The sequence below is a fragment of the Lotus japonicus genome, chromosome 6 (assembly GCF_012489685.1).
Source record: "Lotus japonicus ecotype B-129 chromosome 6, LjGifu_v1.2".
Classification (NCBI taxonomy): Eukaryota; Viridiplantae; Streptophyta; class Magnoliopsida; order Fabales; family Fabaceae; genus Lotus; species Lotus japonicus.
In genome coordinates, this window is record NC_080046.1 from 54,375,002 (window position 1) to 54,390,420 (window position 15,419).

At 34.7% G+C, this 15,419-nt stretch overlaps 2 protein-coding genes across 2 annotated transcripts; one reads left to right on the forward strand and one right to left on the reverse strand.

Moving 5' to 3' along the window:
• Nucleotides 1–5,563: 5,563 nt before the first annotated feature.
• LOC130724447 (60S ribosomal protein L7-2-like) lies at nt 5,564–8,011 on the forward strand. Its single transcript, XM_057575674.1, has 6 exons — nt 5,564–5,702; nt 5,790–6,072; nt 6,158–6,215; nt 7,294–7,373; nt 7,466–7,568; nt 7,651–8,011. The coding sequence occupies exons 2-6, from the start codon at nt 5,792–5,794 to the stop codon at nt 7,864–7,866; spliced, it is 738 nt and encodes a 245-aa protein (XP_057431657.1). The 5' UTR covers nt 5,564–5,702; nt 5,790–5,791; the 3' UTR covers nt 7,867–8,011.
• Nucleotides 8,012–13,097: 5,086 nt separating this feature from the next.
• LOC130724253 (uncharacterized) lies at nt 13,098–13,617 on the reverse strand. The gene has a single exon (XM_057575448.1). The coding sequence runs from the start codon at nt 13,488–13,490 to the stop codon at nt 13,287–13,289; it is 204 nt and encodes a 67-aa protein (XP_057431431.1). The 5' UTR covers nt 13,491–13,617; the 3' UTR covers nt 13,098–13,286.
• Nucleotides 13,618–15,419: the final 1,802 nt, after the last annotated feature.

Below are 15,419 nucleotides of genomic sequence, written 5' to 3' on the forward strand. Positions count from 1 at the left end.
TGCTCAGTGAGCAAAGAGTACCAATGTACTTGGAAACTACCCGTTTCCCGGCTTATCCTTTAGATAGCCCAACAACAAAACTGCTCATCGAGCAAAAGATCATCAACGTACTCAAAACTTATCAATTTCCCGGCTTATCCTTTCGATAGCCAAAAACAAAACTGCTCATCGAGCAAAGAGTATCAACATACTCGGAAACTTATTAATTTTCCCTAAAACGTGGACTCGGCGACACTTCTCATTTTCCAAAACTAATATTCATGTCCTAAGCTCCTATTGGAGATTGTGATAATTATTTAAAGGTTTAGAGGTTGTTTTATGTCTTGTGAATTTCCTTGTAAAAACAGTTTCCATTTAGTTTTATCTCTAACCTTATGAGTTTAAAAGATCCCGTAATCCCAAGTAATTCCCAGAGAAGGTCTCGATCCATCAAAACAATAACAAAGGCCCGAACTTCTGTTCGTCCCGTCAAACTTTCTCAAAATCTCATGATAAGTTATGGCGTAATTGCCCGTTTATCCTCTCTGACGTACAACAGATATATGTGTAATCTCATAATCAAAGCAACGCAATCCAACAGTCATGGCACATATATCAACACATCATAGGATAATCATTTAGCACATAACATGTGAATCAATATCAACACATCTTAGATTAACCATTTAGCACATAACATGTGAATCAATCTAAAAAACAATTCAAGCGATAAATGATTATCAATTGTCAGCCGAAGCCTCAGAAAACATTTTTCCCAGTCAAACACAATCAAGTGCATAAACAGTAAATCAAGTCGAAATCGTCGACACCTAAATCATTATCTAGTATTCAGTGAGTAGCCCTCACCTATAGGTTCTCCAACTTGCTCCTCAAATCCTCCTTCACGACCTTCCTCTCCGACTCCACAAAGTTCCTCAAACGAACCTTAGAGCAAATTCACAGAAATCAATCACGATGAGTCAGAAACTCAGCAAACAATAAGTACTAGTGTTACACGAAGCATTATAAACTTCGAAGTACGATAATCTAACGCGTTAAGACAAGTTTTCGAAAAACGAAATTTTCCTCCCCCTAAAGAGGAGCTCTCGGCCACACATCACAATTGTATGCGTCGATTTTTCTTCGATCAAACTTGGTTCCTAGGTTATCATTAGTCGTAACTAAGACGAATATAAGCTCAGCAAAATTTTCGGATCGAAAACGGTCGCAGGGGTATTTTGGTCAATATTTTAGCTTAGAATTTCAAAATTGAAATTTCGAAAAACAAATTGGATGGGGACGTTACCTACGACGTTTATGACAACTAATCCTACTAGCGCTAAGCTAAGTCGAGAGGTTTCAGCTTAAAGGATGAAACTTTGGCTAGAAATGGGTTTTTCCAACAGAAATGAATTCCGGCGGCATTTCGGCGACATTCAACAAAATGTAATCCGCTAGAAGTACTCTTGGGTACGTAGGGAATATGTTTAGACACTAAAATCAAGCTATTTGGACAGTTTTACAAAAAGCTCAAAACTTTGAGCACAGAAAGACATAGAAAAAGACGACAGAATTGACGATCAGAAGTGAGGGATAGTATCTATACCTCGAAGTCTTCGAATAGCAACGAACGGTGCAGCAATCGGGCAAGAAACGACGAAAATCACTTCCTCCCTCCTTCTCCTTCAAGCTCGCGGGTTTGGGGTTTCAAATGGGTGAAGTTTTGCAAATTTTTTCATTTTCTTGCTATTTATAGGTTTTGGAAAATGCGGAAAAATGAAAATTTCGCGATTCCGATTTTTCCTACGTATTCCTCTGTGAATTCTAAGATAGGTTCTGGCGGTAGAATTCCAGAACTCAAAACAGGTTTCTTGGAATTAAATCAAACGATCCAAAATCGGTGTAAATCGATTTTACCCGAAAAGTTACTTTTTGCAGTTGATGTCGGATGAGAAAACTTCGTTCTGAAGAAAGATTGGAAATATCAAGACAAATGGGCTCACGCGTGTGGAATCTTCGTTTGAAGCTCCGAATAGAAAAAGTTTTCATCGTCGGTTGATTTTAGGTTTCTTGAACTATCAGTGATTTAGTTTCGGCAAACTTCCGAGTATTGGAATTTGACGTTCGTTCATTCTAGGGTTTCATATCGAAACGCTTGTTTATAGACGATCAAGAGAAGCTCTAACATTTCTCTGAAGATTTTTGGAATTAATTTCCATCGTGTCTTTAAGTATAAATTAGCTATTTACTAGCACTCTTGCCCTAGGTTTAAGCGAATATTAATCGTGCTATAACTTTTATCGACTTTGATACAATCCTTAGCCTTTTCCTGAACTTTCTCCTTCATAAATTATTTCCATCCAATAAACTTGTTCAGGTTTTCCTTCACGATACATCAAAACTAATCGTGAATATGAATTTTATTCGGTTTATTCTAAACTTAAAAACGTGGGTCTCACACACAACATCCAAATTACCGACGACATTGGTCATTGATGGCTTGTGTTAACAATGATATTAATGACATTGTCGGGCTCGGTAATTTAAATTTATTATTAATTTTATATATTTCTATAGTATACTTAGGAATGCTTTTTTTTTATTCATGGTCCTTTTTTTATTTTAATTAAATTAAAAAGCTTATATATTTTTTGATTTGATAACACATCATTGAATGTATGTATAAAAATGTTTACACTAACAGTCATTACCATTAAATTCTAGTTATAAATGTGTAAAATTACGAATACCCAGTATGTAAAATTAGATTGTGAGGAACTGGTGTCCATCTTGGCGGAAGTGAGACCGGAGCGCATGCGCCATCATCAACATGTTTCACTCCTAAGTGATATTCTGAACATCATGGCTAGGAATTGGAGAGTTAGTGTGAATTGGGTTCATAGAGATGGTAATTCAGCAGCGGATTGACTTTCTATGCAAAGATACAACATTCCTTCTCCCTGTATTCGTTTTATTCATCAGCCTAAGACTGAGCTTCAGCATCTCCTCCTAAATGGCTCTCTAGATGTGGCTTAGTTCTTCTTGTTCTTTTCTTTTTGTTGTCAATTTTTCGATGTATAAAAAAAGTATGTGAAATTAGGAATATGTTGGTAATTAAAATGGTAGAACGGAGATAAAGCACCTCCAGACTACCAGGCAGGGCGGTCAGTGGCATGCTGGAGAGGCCAGAAGAGGCCGACTCCTAGAAGAAGCGTTGGGGGATCTCCTAAAGGAGGGATGCCTACTAACCAGTGGCGGAGCCAGCAATTTGATCTCACTGGGGCCAAGAACGAAAATAGAACAACAGAGAAGAAGAAATAGTTGTGGGTTTTCAACAATACAAAAGCTAATTTGTTTTTATAAGAGATTTGCAAAATCTTGGGTGTGGCCATGGCACAGGCAGGCCACCCCTGCCTCCGCCCCTGCTACTAACTGAGATTTTACTGACCCCAAGGGATACGAACCCTCGACCTTTAGGAGGTGAGAGTTGAATCCAAAACCTAAAGCCACTTGTGTCAACCCATGTTGGCTGAAATTAAGAATATTGAGCATGTATAATTTGAATTGTTGAAATTAGGAAATTTGAGCATGATTTGTTACTTAGTATCTTTTTCTCAAATAACACATAATATTTAAATATAAAAGTTACTTGAAAATAATAATCTATGCGACCCTCTTTGATTTAAACTTTATTTGCTTTGTTTAATGAAATCTTTCACTTTTAATCTTCAGGGTTGGCTCACTGTGCTAGAGGATCAAGCAAGGTATAGATTATTACAGCGACATCTAACTGGACAGGTTCCAATCGACATGAAAAATTAAAAAAAAAACAAAGCAACCCCACTACTAACTACTAAGGTGACACTTTCCTTTTATATTAAGAGTACCTATGTAAATGACAGGTTGGTTGGTGTCGACATAGATAGTATTACTTCACCACTTGTACATGGAATACTCTTGATGAATCTGCGATGTCGTGCATATGAAGCAGCTACCTTTAATTTGTCTGGTTGATATGAATATTGATGACACACCACACTCAGCTAGCTAGTGTTCCAATTTCATGTCTTTATTTCATTTTCTGTCATAGCTCTAATAATCTTTGGTATGACTATCAGACTAATTAAAGGCTCCACAAGTGTATATAATCAGCGAGATTGCTTTTCATACGACTAAGTGCTTTCCAAATTCATTCCTATGAAAAAGTGCTTTCGTTTGAGCTTAATTTTTGCTGTCCAGGTGTGATTGGATGTAGTTTATTGCTTATCATGAATCTTTTATTTATCAAGTCAGAAAGTAACAACAAACTATACAACCTTAATAATTATGAGAGTTTCCTAAAGAATCAGTGAAAATCACATGACTAATAAGAGAACTACAATTTTCCCATTGGATAGAAGGAAGAGAAGTGACATGTTGCTATATGCTGCAAATTTCTCTTGATGTAACGTGTAACAAAAAAGAAGAGACTAATTCATAGGTATAAATTTTCTAAGAGCATTGATCAAATTAAAGGGCATGATGGTAAAATCTTGAGACATGGTTAATACTAAAATTTCAAAATAGCTAAGTATTGAGAGAAGCTCAATATTGATGTTCTTCATAAAGATTAAAAGACTAAGTGTTTAGAGAAGTTTGGTATGAATGTTCGCATAGAAGAAAAGTATTGCAAAGGCTTCAAGGTTCAATTAAATGATAAACCTTCTTAACCTATTCTATGACCATTTTGAAATGCAAGCTTCTATTACCAACTCAAATACAAACCTCGAAGACTAGCTCAAAATGTAAACTTTTTTATCCGATTGAAGGCAAGCCTAGCTCCGGGGATAGTTCAAATAAAAGTTCAAATGACCATTTCGAATTCAAGCACCAATGGCAACTTAGACACAAGCCTTTGAGAACAAATACAACACAAGTTTTCAAGCTTTAGCTTAAAATAAAAACGTTTAAGACTAACTTGAAGAAGTTTGAATTCTCTCATTTTAAAGATAAAGCCCCAAGTTGTAATGGGAAGCCTCTTAATATCAAGACCCAAATTAAAGATTGAAGACAATTTTTAGAAGTTAATTCCATATGTATTATAAGTCATGTGAAGACTAGTTACAAAAGACTTCATGGTAGCACGCATCACTCTTACTGCATAAGAAATGAAAACATAACACCATGCGAGCAGATTGTTAACAAAGTAGTGTATATATTCAGACATCTGAACAATTTCAAGTAGTTCTTATCCTCAAACAAATGAAGCTACAGAGATTCCATCAGGGGACGAATTACTAGTAGAAGCTTTGTAAGGTTAGAAAGTAGACCGGTCGAGGGTAAAATCAAATTCTTCTTTAAACCATCCCTTTCGAGAGACTCTGCTTAAAGGTAGTCAAACATATATCAGGAAAGACCTCTCAGCGTCATGAATTTTGGCCATTCATACCCAAACCTACCCCATATGGACAATTTTTGCCCAACCCATGATCAATACTTTTTTTGAAAACTCAATAGGTCTTCATGTGGTGTAACTAGAAAAATAGAAAAACTATTGGTACAAAAAGTATTTTCCCATATTAGATCAAACAAAAAGAAACCCAATAATATAAAAGCCCAAGAAGCAAAAGCCCGCGAATTGAAAACCCTAAATTCAACCCAATAAAGAAGAAGAGAAAACCCTATATACCTTGTTCGAATCCATTCTTCCTGAGCCTCCGCCGCTGAAGCACCATCACCATCGAGTGAGTCTCTCTCTCTCTCTCTCTGCATTTGAATTTTAGGGTTTTTCTGCGTTTGATTTCTCTCTTACAAATCTGGTTTCTGTGTAGGAATGGTCAGCAAAGAGGAAGTGAAAGCGGTGGTTCCTGAATCCGTGTTGAAGAAGCAGAAGAGGAACGAGGAATGGGCATTGGCAACGAAGCAGCAACTCGAAGCCGCCAAGAAGAAGAGGGCTGTATCTCGCAAGCTGATTTGGAGCAGAGCCCAACAGTATGCCAAGGAATACGATGAGCAGCAGAAGGAGCTTGTTAGGTTGAAGCGTGAAGCTAAGCTCAAGGGTGGGTTCTATGTCAACCCTGAAGCTAAGCTCTTGTTCATCGTCAGGATCAGAGGGTAATGGATTAATCATTTTGGTTTTTTTTTTGTGATTGTTATTGTTGTTGTGTTTGTTAATGGGGTTTCTGTAATTTCATTTCAGTATCAATGCTATGCACCCCAAAACCAGGAAGATTCTGCAGCTTCTGCGTTTGAGACAGGTAACCATTCTTTCAATGAATTGCTGTTAATTGATGTCTGTTAGTAGGTAACTTAGTTTTGGATTGAGGAGGTGGAGGGGATTGTTAAGGGTTTAATTTAAGATGCAATGTTGTGGATAGTATATTTGTTGTTTGATGAAAAGCCTTGTGTTGGTTGGTATGTAGGAGCACACACATCTACTTGTTTTGTGACTGTGTGGGGTTGTATGCTGGGAGTTTGTGTGAATGGGTAATGGACATTGGGTCTCTTTGTTGTGCAATTGTGTGGGTGTTTTAATTATTGCTACAGCTATCATGTGTTGGTGTCAATGATTTGTTTTGCTCTTTCATGTGATTTTGTGATATTACATTGAGCCTGTGTTTTGTTCTGCTTGCCTATTACACTGAGACAGGTGATTTAGTGGCCTGTCGTTCATTTCTGTAGTTTTTCTTGTTTTGAAAATGTTATATTTTGTTGGTTTTGTTGTTGGAACTTGTGTTTATTTAGCAGGATAATACCCATTTATTTCTGTCATTTGAAATTGAATTTATTTAATTGTTGATAAATGTCAATTTGATATTGTTTTTGCTTATTATTTGATCTCTATGTTTATGTATTGAATATGCTTTTGTGAAGTATGTTGGATTTTAAGTTGTCACGTAGTCACATGTTTTATCTGTCTGTGCTACATACCTGATACTAGGTAGGATCTGTGTGTTTAGTAACCTTGTACTACAACTTAAAGCTTTTTAAAGAACTGTCCGTATTAGAGAATTCTGACCATGTCCAAGTTGTTTAAAGGTCCATGATGTCCTCATTCTTCTAAACAAAAATTTGGTTTTTAGCACGGGGTGGGGTGTGTTGTTGTTCATCCTTCAAGCCTTAAGTTTTTGCTTCCGCGACCATCTTAGATATAAAAACATAAATCAACATATACCTAATAACTTCTCTCCCGTCTCCTGATTTCCCTAAAATTTGTCATTTCTATTTGTCTTTTCTGTTAACCTTCTTGCCCTGTCTTTATTTCCCTAAAATACTCTAGATCTTGGCAAAATGAAATTGACAGGGTCCCCTTTTTATTGTTGTTTTTGGCTGCAGATCTTTAATGGTGTATTCCTCAAGGTCAACAAAGCAACCGTGAATATGCTACAGAGAGTAGAGCCTTATGTTACTTATGGGTATACAGTATTTCAATTTATTTTTGGACTCTAGATTATCATGGTTTAACTTCCCGCACCATGGATTCTTAATATGTTCAAATTGGTTTCAGTTATCCTAATTTGAAGAGTATCAGAGAATTGATCTACAAGAGGGGATACGGGAAAGTTAACAAACAGAGAATTGCTTTGACAGACAACTCTGTTATTGAACAGGTGTTTGTCTAGTGTTTGATATAGTTTTTATTCATAAAACGTCATTGTCTGTTTTAGTTCCTGACTTTATTTTCAATTGCAGACTCTTGGGAAGCATGGAATTATTTGCATTGAAGATCTGATCCATGAGATATTGACTGTTGGACCTCACTTCAGGGAGGCCAATAACTTCCTATGGCCTTTCAAGCTCAAAGCTCCTCTTGGTGGTCTGAAGAAGAAAAGAAATCATTATGTTGAAGGGGGTGATGCTGGCAACAGGGAAGATTACATTAATGAGCTTATTAGGAGGATGAATTAATTTTAGTCATATCTTGTTAAGTATAAGATTAACTATTGAGGTTTGTTCCAGTTTTGCTTTAAACAATTTTAATCATTTTGTTTCAAATGATGCTTGAGATGATCGGGATATTTTCATTGCTTGCAATGCTTCGTTTTTCAAGTAATTGTTTGAGTGTGCTGATGTTTTAGTTTGATCCGGGTTTATAGAAGTATCTAGTATACATTTGCTCTCCTCTTAAACCTTGCTGTTGGGTAGATGGCTGGGAAGGAAAGGGGGAAGAGGAAGAAGGGAATGCCAAAAATGTTTTTAACAGAATTATGTAGGACTAAAACTGAGGTGAAAAATCCATATGTACAATTTACATCTTATTAGGATTGCCATGTGTGCTCTTTATTAGGTACAAAATTGCCACATAATGTAAGGCTTATTTAAAACAAAATAATTCACGGGACTAATAGCTATTTAATTTTTTTTCACATGCCTTTAATGTTTTAAGGGTACTAGTGGCTAAAAACATAGTTGACCTTAAATTGTATCTATTGTTTTTTTTTTTGGATGAAGGGCCTTAAGCCCAGAATAACTAAAGAACAGATCAAGACAAATGATTTCCCGTTCAGTCATTTAAGAACTGTTCTTCTACATCAATGAGAAAGTGGTTCTAAAATAAAAAATGTTTGGAATAAGAGCTGGACACTAACATGATTTAATTTGCTTGTATACTTTGTGACAATTTGAGTCCAAAATCCAAGGGCCTAATTTTTTGCAGATTCGGATTTTTTTTACCTTGATGGATGAGCCTATCTATCCAAAATTTTACAGTTTGATTAGGTGCTCTTTCTTTTCAATACAATCCTTTGCTTACTAAAAATAAAACATCCAAGTGTATGCCCTTGCCATGTATGCCACTTAAGCATAATTTATTTTACTACAAGAATCCATGTTAAGGGAAAGGGTGGAACTTGGTGAGAAGGAGACTGAGAGGGGAAATAGAGGGGTGAGAAAAGGAAGAGATTTGTGAGGAAAAAGATGAAGAAGAGTTGAGTTAATTATGGGCTTTAATTGGAAACGGCACGACCAAAGCCCACTAAGAGCATCTACATCCATCATACTCACTAAAATATCTACACTTCATTTTTTATAATTTCCCACAATGTCACATCATCTACACCACTTTACTAACTTTTTACTCCAACCCAACAACTCTTAATTAATTGTAAGTGCTTGTAATAAATACAAGCTCACTTTTCAAGTCTAGTGTAGAGTATTTATTCCCACATACTCATATTTGCCATGTTGGAATTGAATATGTACTTCAATGGTAATAGATATTCATATGAGTATGTATTTAACATTAGATACTACCATTGGAGATGCTCTAATTGATCGCAAGAAGGAGTGACTATCGTGAAGAAGTCGGCAAAAGCATTAATGGGAGACAGAGACGAGGAGGAATCGACGAAACCGTTGACGGGGTGCTCAAGGTTTGCAGAAGACAGGGACAATTGTGAGACAGAGCTATGGATAAACGTTATCTGGGAAGATGAGTCTTAACATTTTCTCAAGTTGGGAGCTTTTTCGCTGATTCTTCTTTATGGATTTTGACTCGAATCCCTCTATTTGGGTTTGGTTCCCGTCACCAGCACAAGTCACTCATAGATGTATTTACAAGTCGTCTAACAACATAATTCTCATATCAACACGAGAAATTCAATACACAATCATTTGGAAAAAAAGAGCATCATCTCTTTATCAATTGAGTTAACACATTGTGCAGGTTACTTGTCTTTCTAACCAACAAGTCAATTGCTTGCAAATATGGCTTAGATTGGATAACACATATCAACAAAATTATTTGGTGTATTTTTCATTTCAAAGTTGTCATGTCATTAGCTTCTCTATGAAGACGTGTCGCTCTCATATCCATCTTTAGCCACGTGTGATTCCGTTTCTTTAGAGGCAGACAATGAAGAGACACGTGTGACTCTGCCTTCAAATCAATGACATGAATTGTTCTTTGTCAACAAGCAATGATGATGCAGCTAGCCAAGAAAACAAAGCAAGATGACACGTGGTAGTTCCTAACGTTCAATGGCTTTACAGGTGTTAATTGTTCATTCACAATTGCAACTACTCACTAGTCATCACTATTACATTTTTTTTTTTTTGGTCAAACACTATTACATGTTAAATTCAATGGTCTTTTACATTCACTGTGATGCATTGATATTGTGATGGAAGCACATAAAGAGAAAACTGAACGGCAAGAGAAAGAAGAAGAGATCAGAAGAGAAGTGGGGAAGAATAGTAACAAAGATGGTAGCAGTACTAGCAATAAAATGGAAACAGATCAGGGTGACACAGTGACCAAAAGGCTCATTCGCGAGTGCATAGTTCCTGCAGGGGAAGGTAATGATAGTGACAAAAAGGCACAAGCTCCTCATGATGTTTTGGCTTTCTCTCGGTCCGTTGATAAGGTTGACTCCTCACTCGAATAAATGTTCACATTCACCTTCACACTCTTTTTTAACATTCACTCATACAGATTGCACTGAATTAGAAGTGAGGCTCTCCTATTTTTATGAGACCTGACATGAATTTTAATCAAGTTGGGAGTAGTCTTAAAATAGGTGTTAGTCAGTTTTTTTTCCATCCTTTATTTTGTATTATTCCAATGTATTCTTCTTCCTAAGTATACTTTTAATAAGTTTGCTTTTTCATTCAAATTTACTCATCTAAGTCATTTGAATCTTCTTTTTGTTTTCAAATTCCTATCATTGAACTTATTCTTCAAGCTCAAAATACACAAAATACTAAACTAAAATCATTTTTAGAGGTTGTGATTATGATCCATAATGTTTTTTAACGTCCATTGAAGGTCTCAAATTGAATAATAAAAATCAATGATAAAGAGTCACATATATTTTATATGGCAAAATTTAAAATACATCCAAATGTTCAACTAGATGCTAAGCTTAAAAAAGATGTTGAAAGCGATTTGGAGATCACTGGCTAGAAAAAACCTGAAAAGGAGAAGAAAGCTTTTGCCTCAACTTGCAAGGAAAAGTTATAATTCCTTATATAAACAATCGATTATCATCACATATCACCCGCATCAGAAAGAAACTCTTGAACCTTTTAGTGCAATCACACGTTACATGAAATAATGTTGACCGATACGGAATCTTTAGATAAAAAGAAGCCAAAAAGAAGAGTAAATTAAAAATTCATTGTGTGATGAAAATACTGTTCATAGATTCTAAATTTCATTCTTCTCTAAAATAAGCTTTAGGCTTTCAAATAGGTAAACGAATATACTTCAGTTTTTAGTTAAAAGATTAATATACATCAACTAGGCTTTCAAATTAAGACGGTCATTTGGGACTTGTATGATATAAAACAAAAATAGGAAACCCCCCGGAAAGGAAAACAAGGTTGTCCTGCTTCGTTTGCTGTAATTTTCAAGAATACGTTGAATTATACCACAATCACTACAAAAGATTAGAACAATAGAGCGTTGCCAGTATAGTATTGACTTCACGTTGATGTTAGTTTTATGATTGGATGAAGATCCTTTACATTGTAAAAAAAAATCACCATGTTAAAGTATCATCATTTGTTTTTTTTATAATTTATGGTAAATGTTAGGTGTTTCACATTAATTAGAAATATAACATATATAGATAGACTTTATAAAGGGTAGAGTAACTCTCAATTCATAAGCTAGTTTTTGGGTTGAGTTAGATTTATTAATTCATAAGCTAGTTTTTGGTTGAGTTAGATTTATTAATTAATATGTATATGATGAGCTTATCATAGATTTGTTAAGTGGTACCACTATGTACAAGATACTCACGGATGTTCATTCTTGCATATTATGGAGAAAATTCTTAACTGTTAAGCTTGAACATCTTGCATATTATGGAGAAAATTCTTAACTATTAAGCTAGTTTAAGCTAGTTTTTGTGCTTGAGTTAACTTCCTAAATTTTAATAGTGATATATGGATCTTAAAAGTTTTGAGTTTCCATTATTACATGCGAGAAATAGAGCTAAGCTCCATAGGTAGCATGGTAGCATGATGACCCAAGTAAGGTTGTCTAGGGTTAACCTTGCTCCCTTGCTTTTAGTAGATCTTCAACAAGTCTGCTGTATAGACAGCTAAGACCGAACTTATAAATATATGTGTAGTTGCTTATAATTTACATAACTTTTGCTCATAATATATGTGTAGTTGCTCATAATTTACTTCTTTGTTCTTTCACTAACTTTTGCAAAATTCTTGGTGTTTATGACATTATTTTTAATAGAAAATGCAACAAAAAAGTTTGAGTAAATACACAAGCTCTTTCAATGTTTGTTAAAATGACATCACACCTTAATTTTGTCTCAAATATGCACTTCATCTATCCACTTTTAACTTTTGCAATGAAATGTTATAATAAGTCACAAAATTCAAATAATAAATAGAACAGAGACAAGTTTTTTTAAGAGATATTTTTTTTGCAAAAATCATAACTAATTTCAATCCGCATATTTGAGGATGGATTAAATTTAGTTACTCTGTTTAAAATTTTCAAATATGAGTAGAAAAATAAAAAAAAATTATTTGAGATTTGCTTCTTTGCTCAACTTTGTTACAAATGCTTAATCAATAATCGTAAGTTAATTAAGTCTAACCCGTGAGCCTGTCATAAGGGACATGATGGATTTCTGAAAATGACAGAATACTGATAATGTCCGGTGATGTTTAAATTTTTTTTGGGATTGAGTTTGTTCATAAACTGTAACTGTTTTTCTTAACAAATGACTTTGTGTTCTCACTTTTACAATGTATAATTTGTTACTTCAACACCTTATTAGTCTGGTCATATTTAATTCTTATATTATTATAGTTATTATAGTTATAAGGTTTGAAAAGTGAACATTCGTGCACATGCTTTGAGTTTGTGGTTTCAGTCAATATTCACACAAGGATTAATTTATTGAACAAAACAACAACAAATGAGGACAAAATAAAATGAAAAGAACAACGGAGGAGACAACGTGAGTGTTCAGCCGTCGCCAGAACCTTAGACACAGAAGAGTGTCTTTTTCATAATGCTGAGTATGCTTTCAATCTCAAACTGATCCTCAATTCTATCTTCAAATCAAAACAACAATGGTTATGGCGGTTGTAACTTGTAAACTAGCTTCAATTTCTGGTTGCCAATTCTGAATCTAATTAAACAAAGCTATAATAAAGAATGAAACTTAAAAACGAAAAGATCAAAATGAAATTCCAATTCATTGACACCAAAACTCTCGATCAAGAACAAAAATAAATTAAATCCCTCCCACTTTTAATTTCTATTTACATACAAGCTTAGCTTAAAATGAAAACATTGATCCCCCCACAAAAGAGAAACATATATAGCATGATTATATATGTCCAGAATGAATCTAGTAAAATAATTCTAAACGCCTGGCACAGAGGGTACAAAAGAATTTCCTCTTGATGTTGAAGCACATGGGCAAGAAGCAGAACCTCCACCTGATCTCAACATCCATGGCTTCAACTTTGCCTCCACAGTGAGGACATGATCCTGGTGCTTGTTGCCTTCCAAGTTCCTTCTCACCCTCGTCACACACATACACAAACCACATTTTTTTGCTGTTGATGATTTTGCTGGCTCTGTTTCTTCAAGTTTGGCTTGTGTTGGGTAGACCAAGTTTAACAGTAGCAGCAGCAGGGGTGTGAATTGTGATTTATGAAAGAGCCACCCATCAGAGTTTCTTATATACAATGCTATGGTTGTTGGGTAAATAGAATATTCCTTTTCATAAATCTCAATGCTTTCTTCCCCTTGCTTTCTTTATGGTTTCTTTTCTTTATGGTTTCTTTTAATGCCAGTCTTTTTTAAAAACAGAATACAATATTTGGTTAGTATCTAGATACTAACCAAATATTGTAATCGGGCCCACATGAATAGTGCTAAGAACTAAGAAATAAAAACTAGCATCGGAGATACTCTTAGTTAAGACCCACAATAAAATACTTAAAATTGAGATTTTACTTATGAAGAATTAAGGATTTTACACTTGAATCAATAACCAATTGGTAAATTTAATTGCAACAGTAGTAACTGCTATTTTACCAACAAAATTCATAGTGATGCTTCCTTCAATTCCTTTTATATTAGAGGTAAATAAGATAAAATCACCTTAGTCTTAATCTTAAGAGTTTTACTATAAGAAAACAACATTTTACTATTATTTCTTAGGAAAATGTTAGTTGCTAGTAATGTTAATAAATTAGTTTTCATCAGGGTTCGAATTCTGGACCTTTCCCCTTTCATCCCACGCAATCTTCATGTCTCTAACTCTTACCACTTAAGCTTTTATTTGGAGACACAACATTTTACTAATGACTTACAAGCTGTTGCCAGATCTCATTGTTAGTCGTCGGTAACATTTATTTTTCTAAGAGTTACCCACGGCCTAAATCGTAAGTAATTTGATAATAAATAATTTTTCGGCGAATCAGTTACCGTCAAGTTATCAACAACTTAATTTACCGACGACATAGGTTGCGTCGTCAGTAATTCAAAAACACCGATAATTTGGGAGACTAAAAAAAATTTGGATATCAATTACCGACAACTTTGGCCGTTTGTAATGTTTTAAATTGAAATTTCATCCCCCAATAACTTGATGGACTCTTAATTTTTTTTCATGGGTAACTTATAACTATCATGAAAAACCATCACCAAGTTAATAGGCCTTTGGGAAATCTCTTATTTACCCATCCTCCTCCTCCATCTTCATATAAATTATCCATCATCCTCCTCCATCTTCATATAAATTATGAGTAATGATCATTTTAAAGGCAGTAAAATACTCCTTTTACTTCGGATAAAGTTGTTACTTTAAGGTTGATGTATTTTCTCATTTTATAATATGATAAATAATTTAATAATTTTTTTCATTTATTTAACTCTCAAAATGAGCAGTACTGAAGGCTGAGTTGGGTTGATTTCAGTTTTGTTCAAAGTTCAAACGATGGCCTGAAAATACATTTCTATTTCTAATTTCAATTAAAAGACAATATGGTGCATGTGTGCTTGATTAAGGTAATCCGAGTTTGACGAAATGACTGCTAAGTGCTAACTACTACTACTAGTTTACCATGTCAACGACAATAACTTCAGCCGTTGTCTGCCATGTACATCATCCTCAAATATCACGTTTTAATCAGTGAAAACAAGAGGTATATACGTACTTGCTTGTGAGTTTCCTTCAATCATATTCGCAACAACGAAAGTTGAAAACAATCAAGATGTAATTTTAAATTTTGGATAATTTTATACTTGGCTTAGATACATTTTCAGTCCCCTTATTTCAACTAAATCCTTCCATTTTGATACTTGCCGTTATAATTCAAAGATGCTCAACAGCCCAAAACAGAGGCACGAACACACCACTAAAGACAAATTAATTTATATTGATTTAATTTTATGAGCATGGTTGGATACCAATTTTCTTTCCATTTTTGTCAAAATAAATTCGAATGTTCAAAATTACGTACATTTTTTT

Bases quoted from the DNA above. Each gene is read 5' to 3' on its own strand.
- LOC130724253 (XM_057575448.1), bottom strand. From the start codon at position 13,490: ATGTGGTTTGTGTATGTGTGTGACGAGGGTGAGAAGGAACTTGGAAGG.
- LOC130724447 (XM_057575674.1), top strand. From the start codon at position 5,792: ATGGTCAGCAAAGAGGAAGTGAAAGCGGTGGTTCCTGAATCCGTGTTG. The intron at 7,374-7,465 runs GTATACAGTATT...AATTGGTTTCAG, and splicing joins GAGCCTTATGTTACTTATGG to TTATCCTAATTTGAAGAGTA. The intron at 7,569-7,650 runs GTGTTTGTCTAG...TTTCAATTGCAG, and splicing joins ACAACTCTGTTATTGAACAG to ACTCTTGGGAAGCATGGAAT.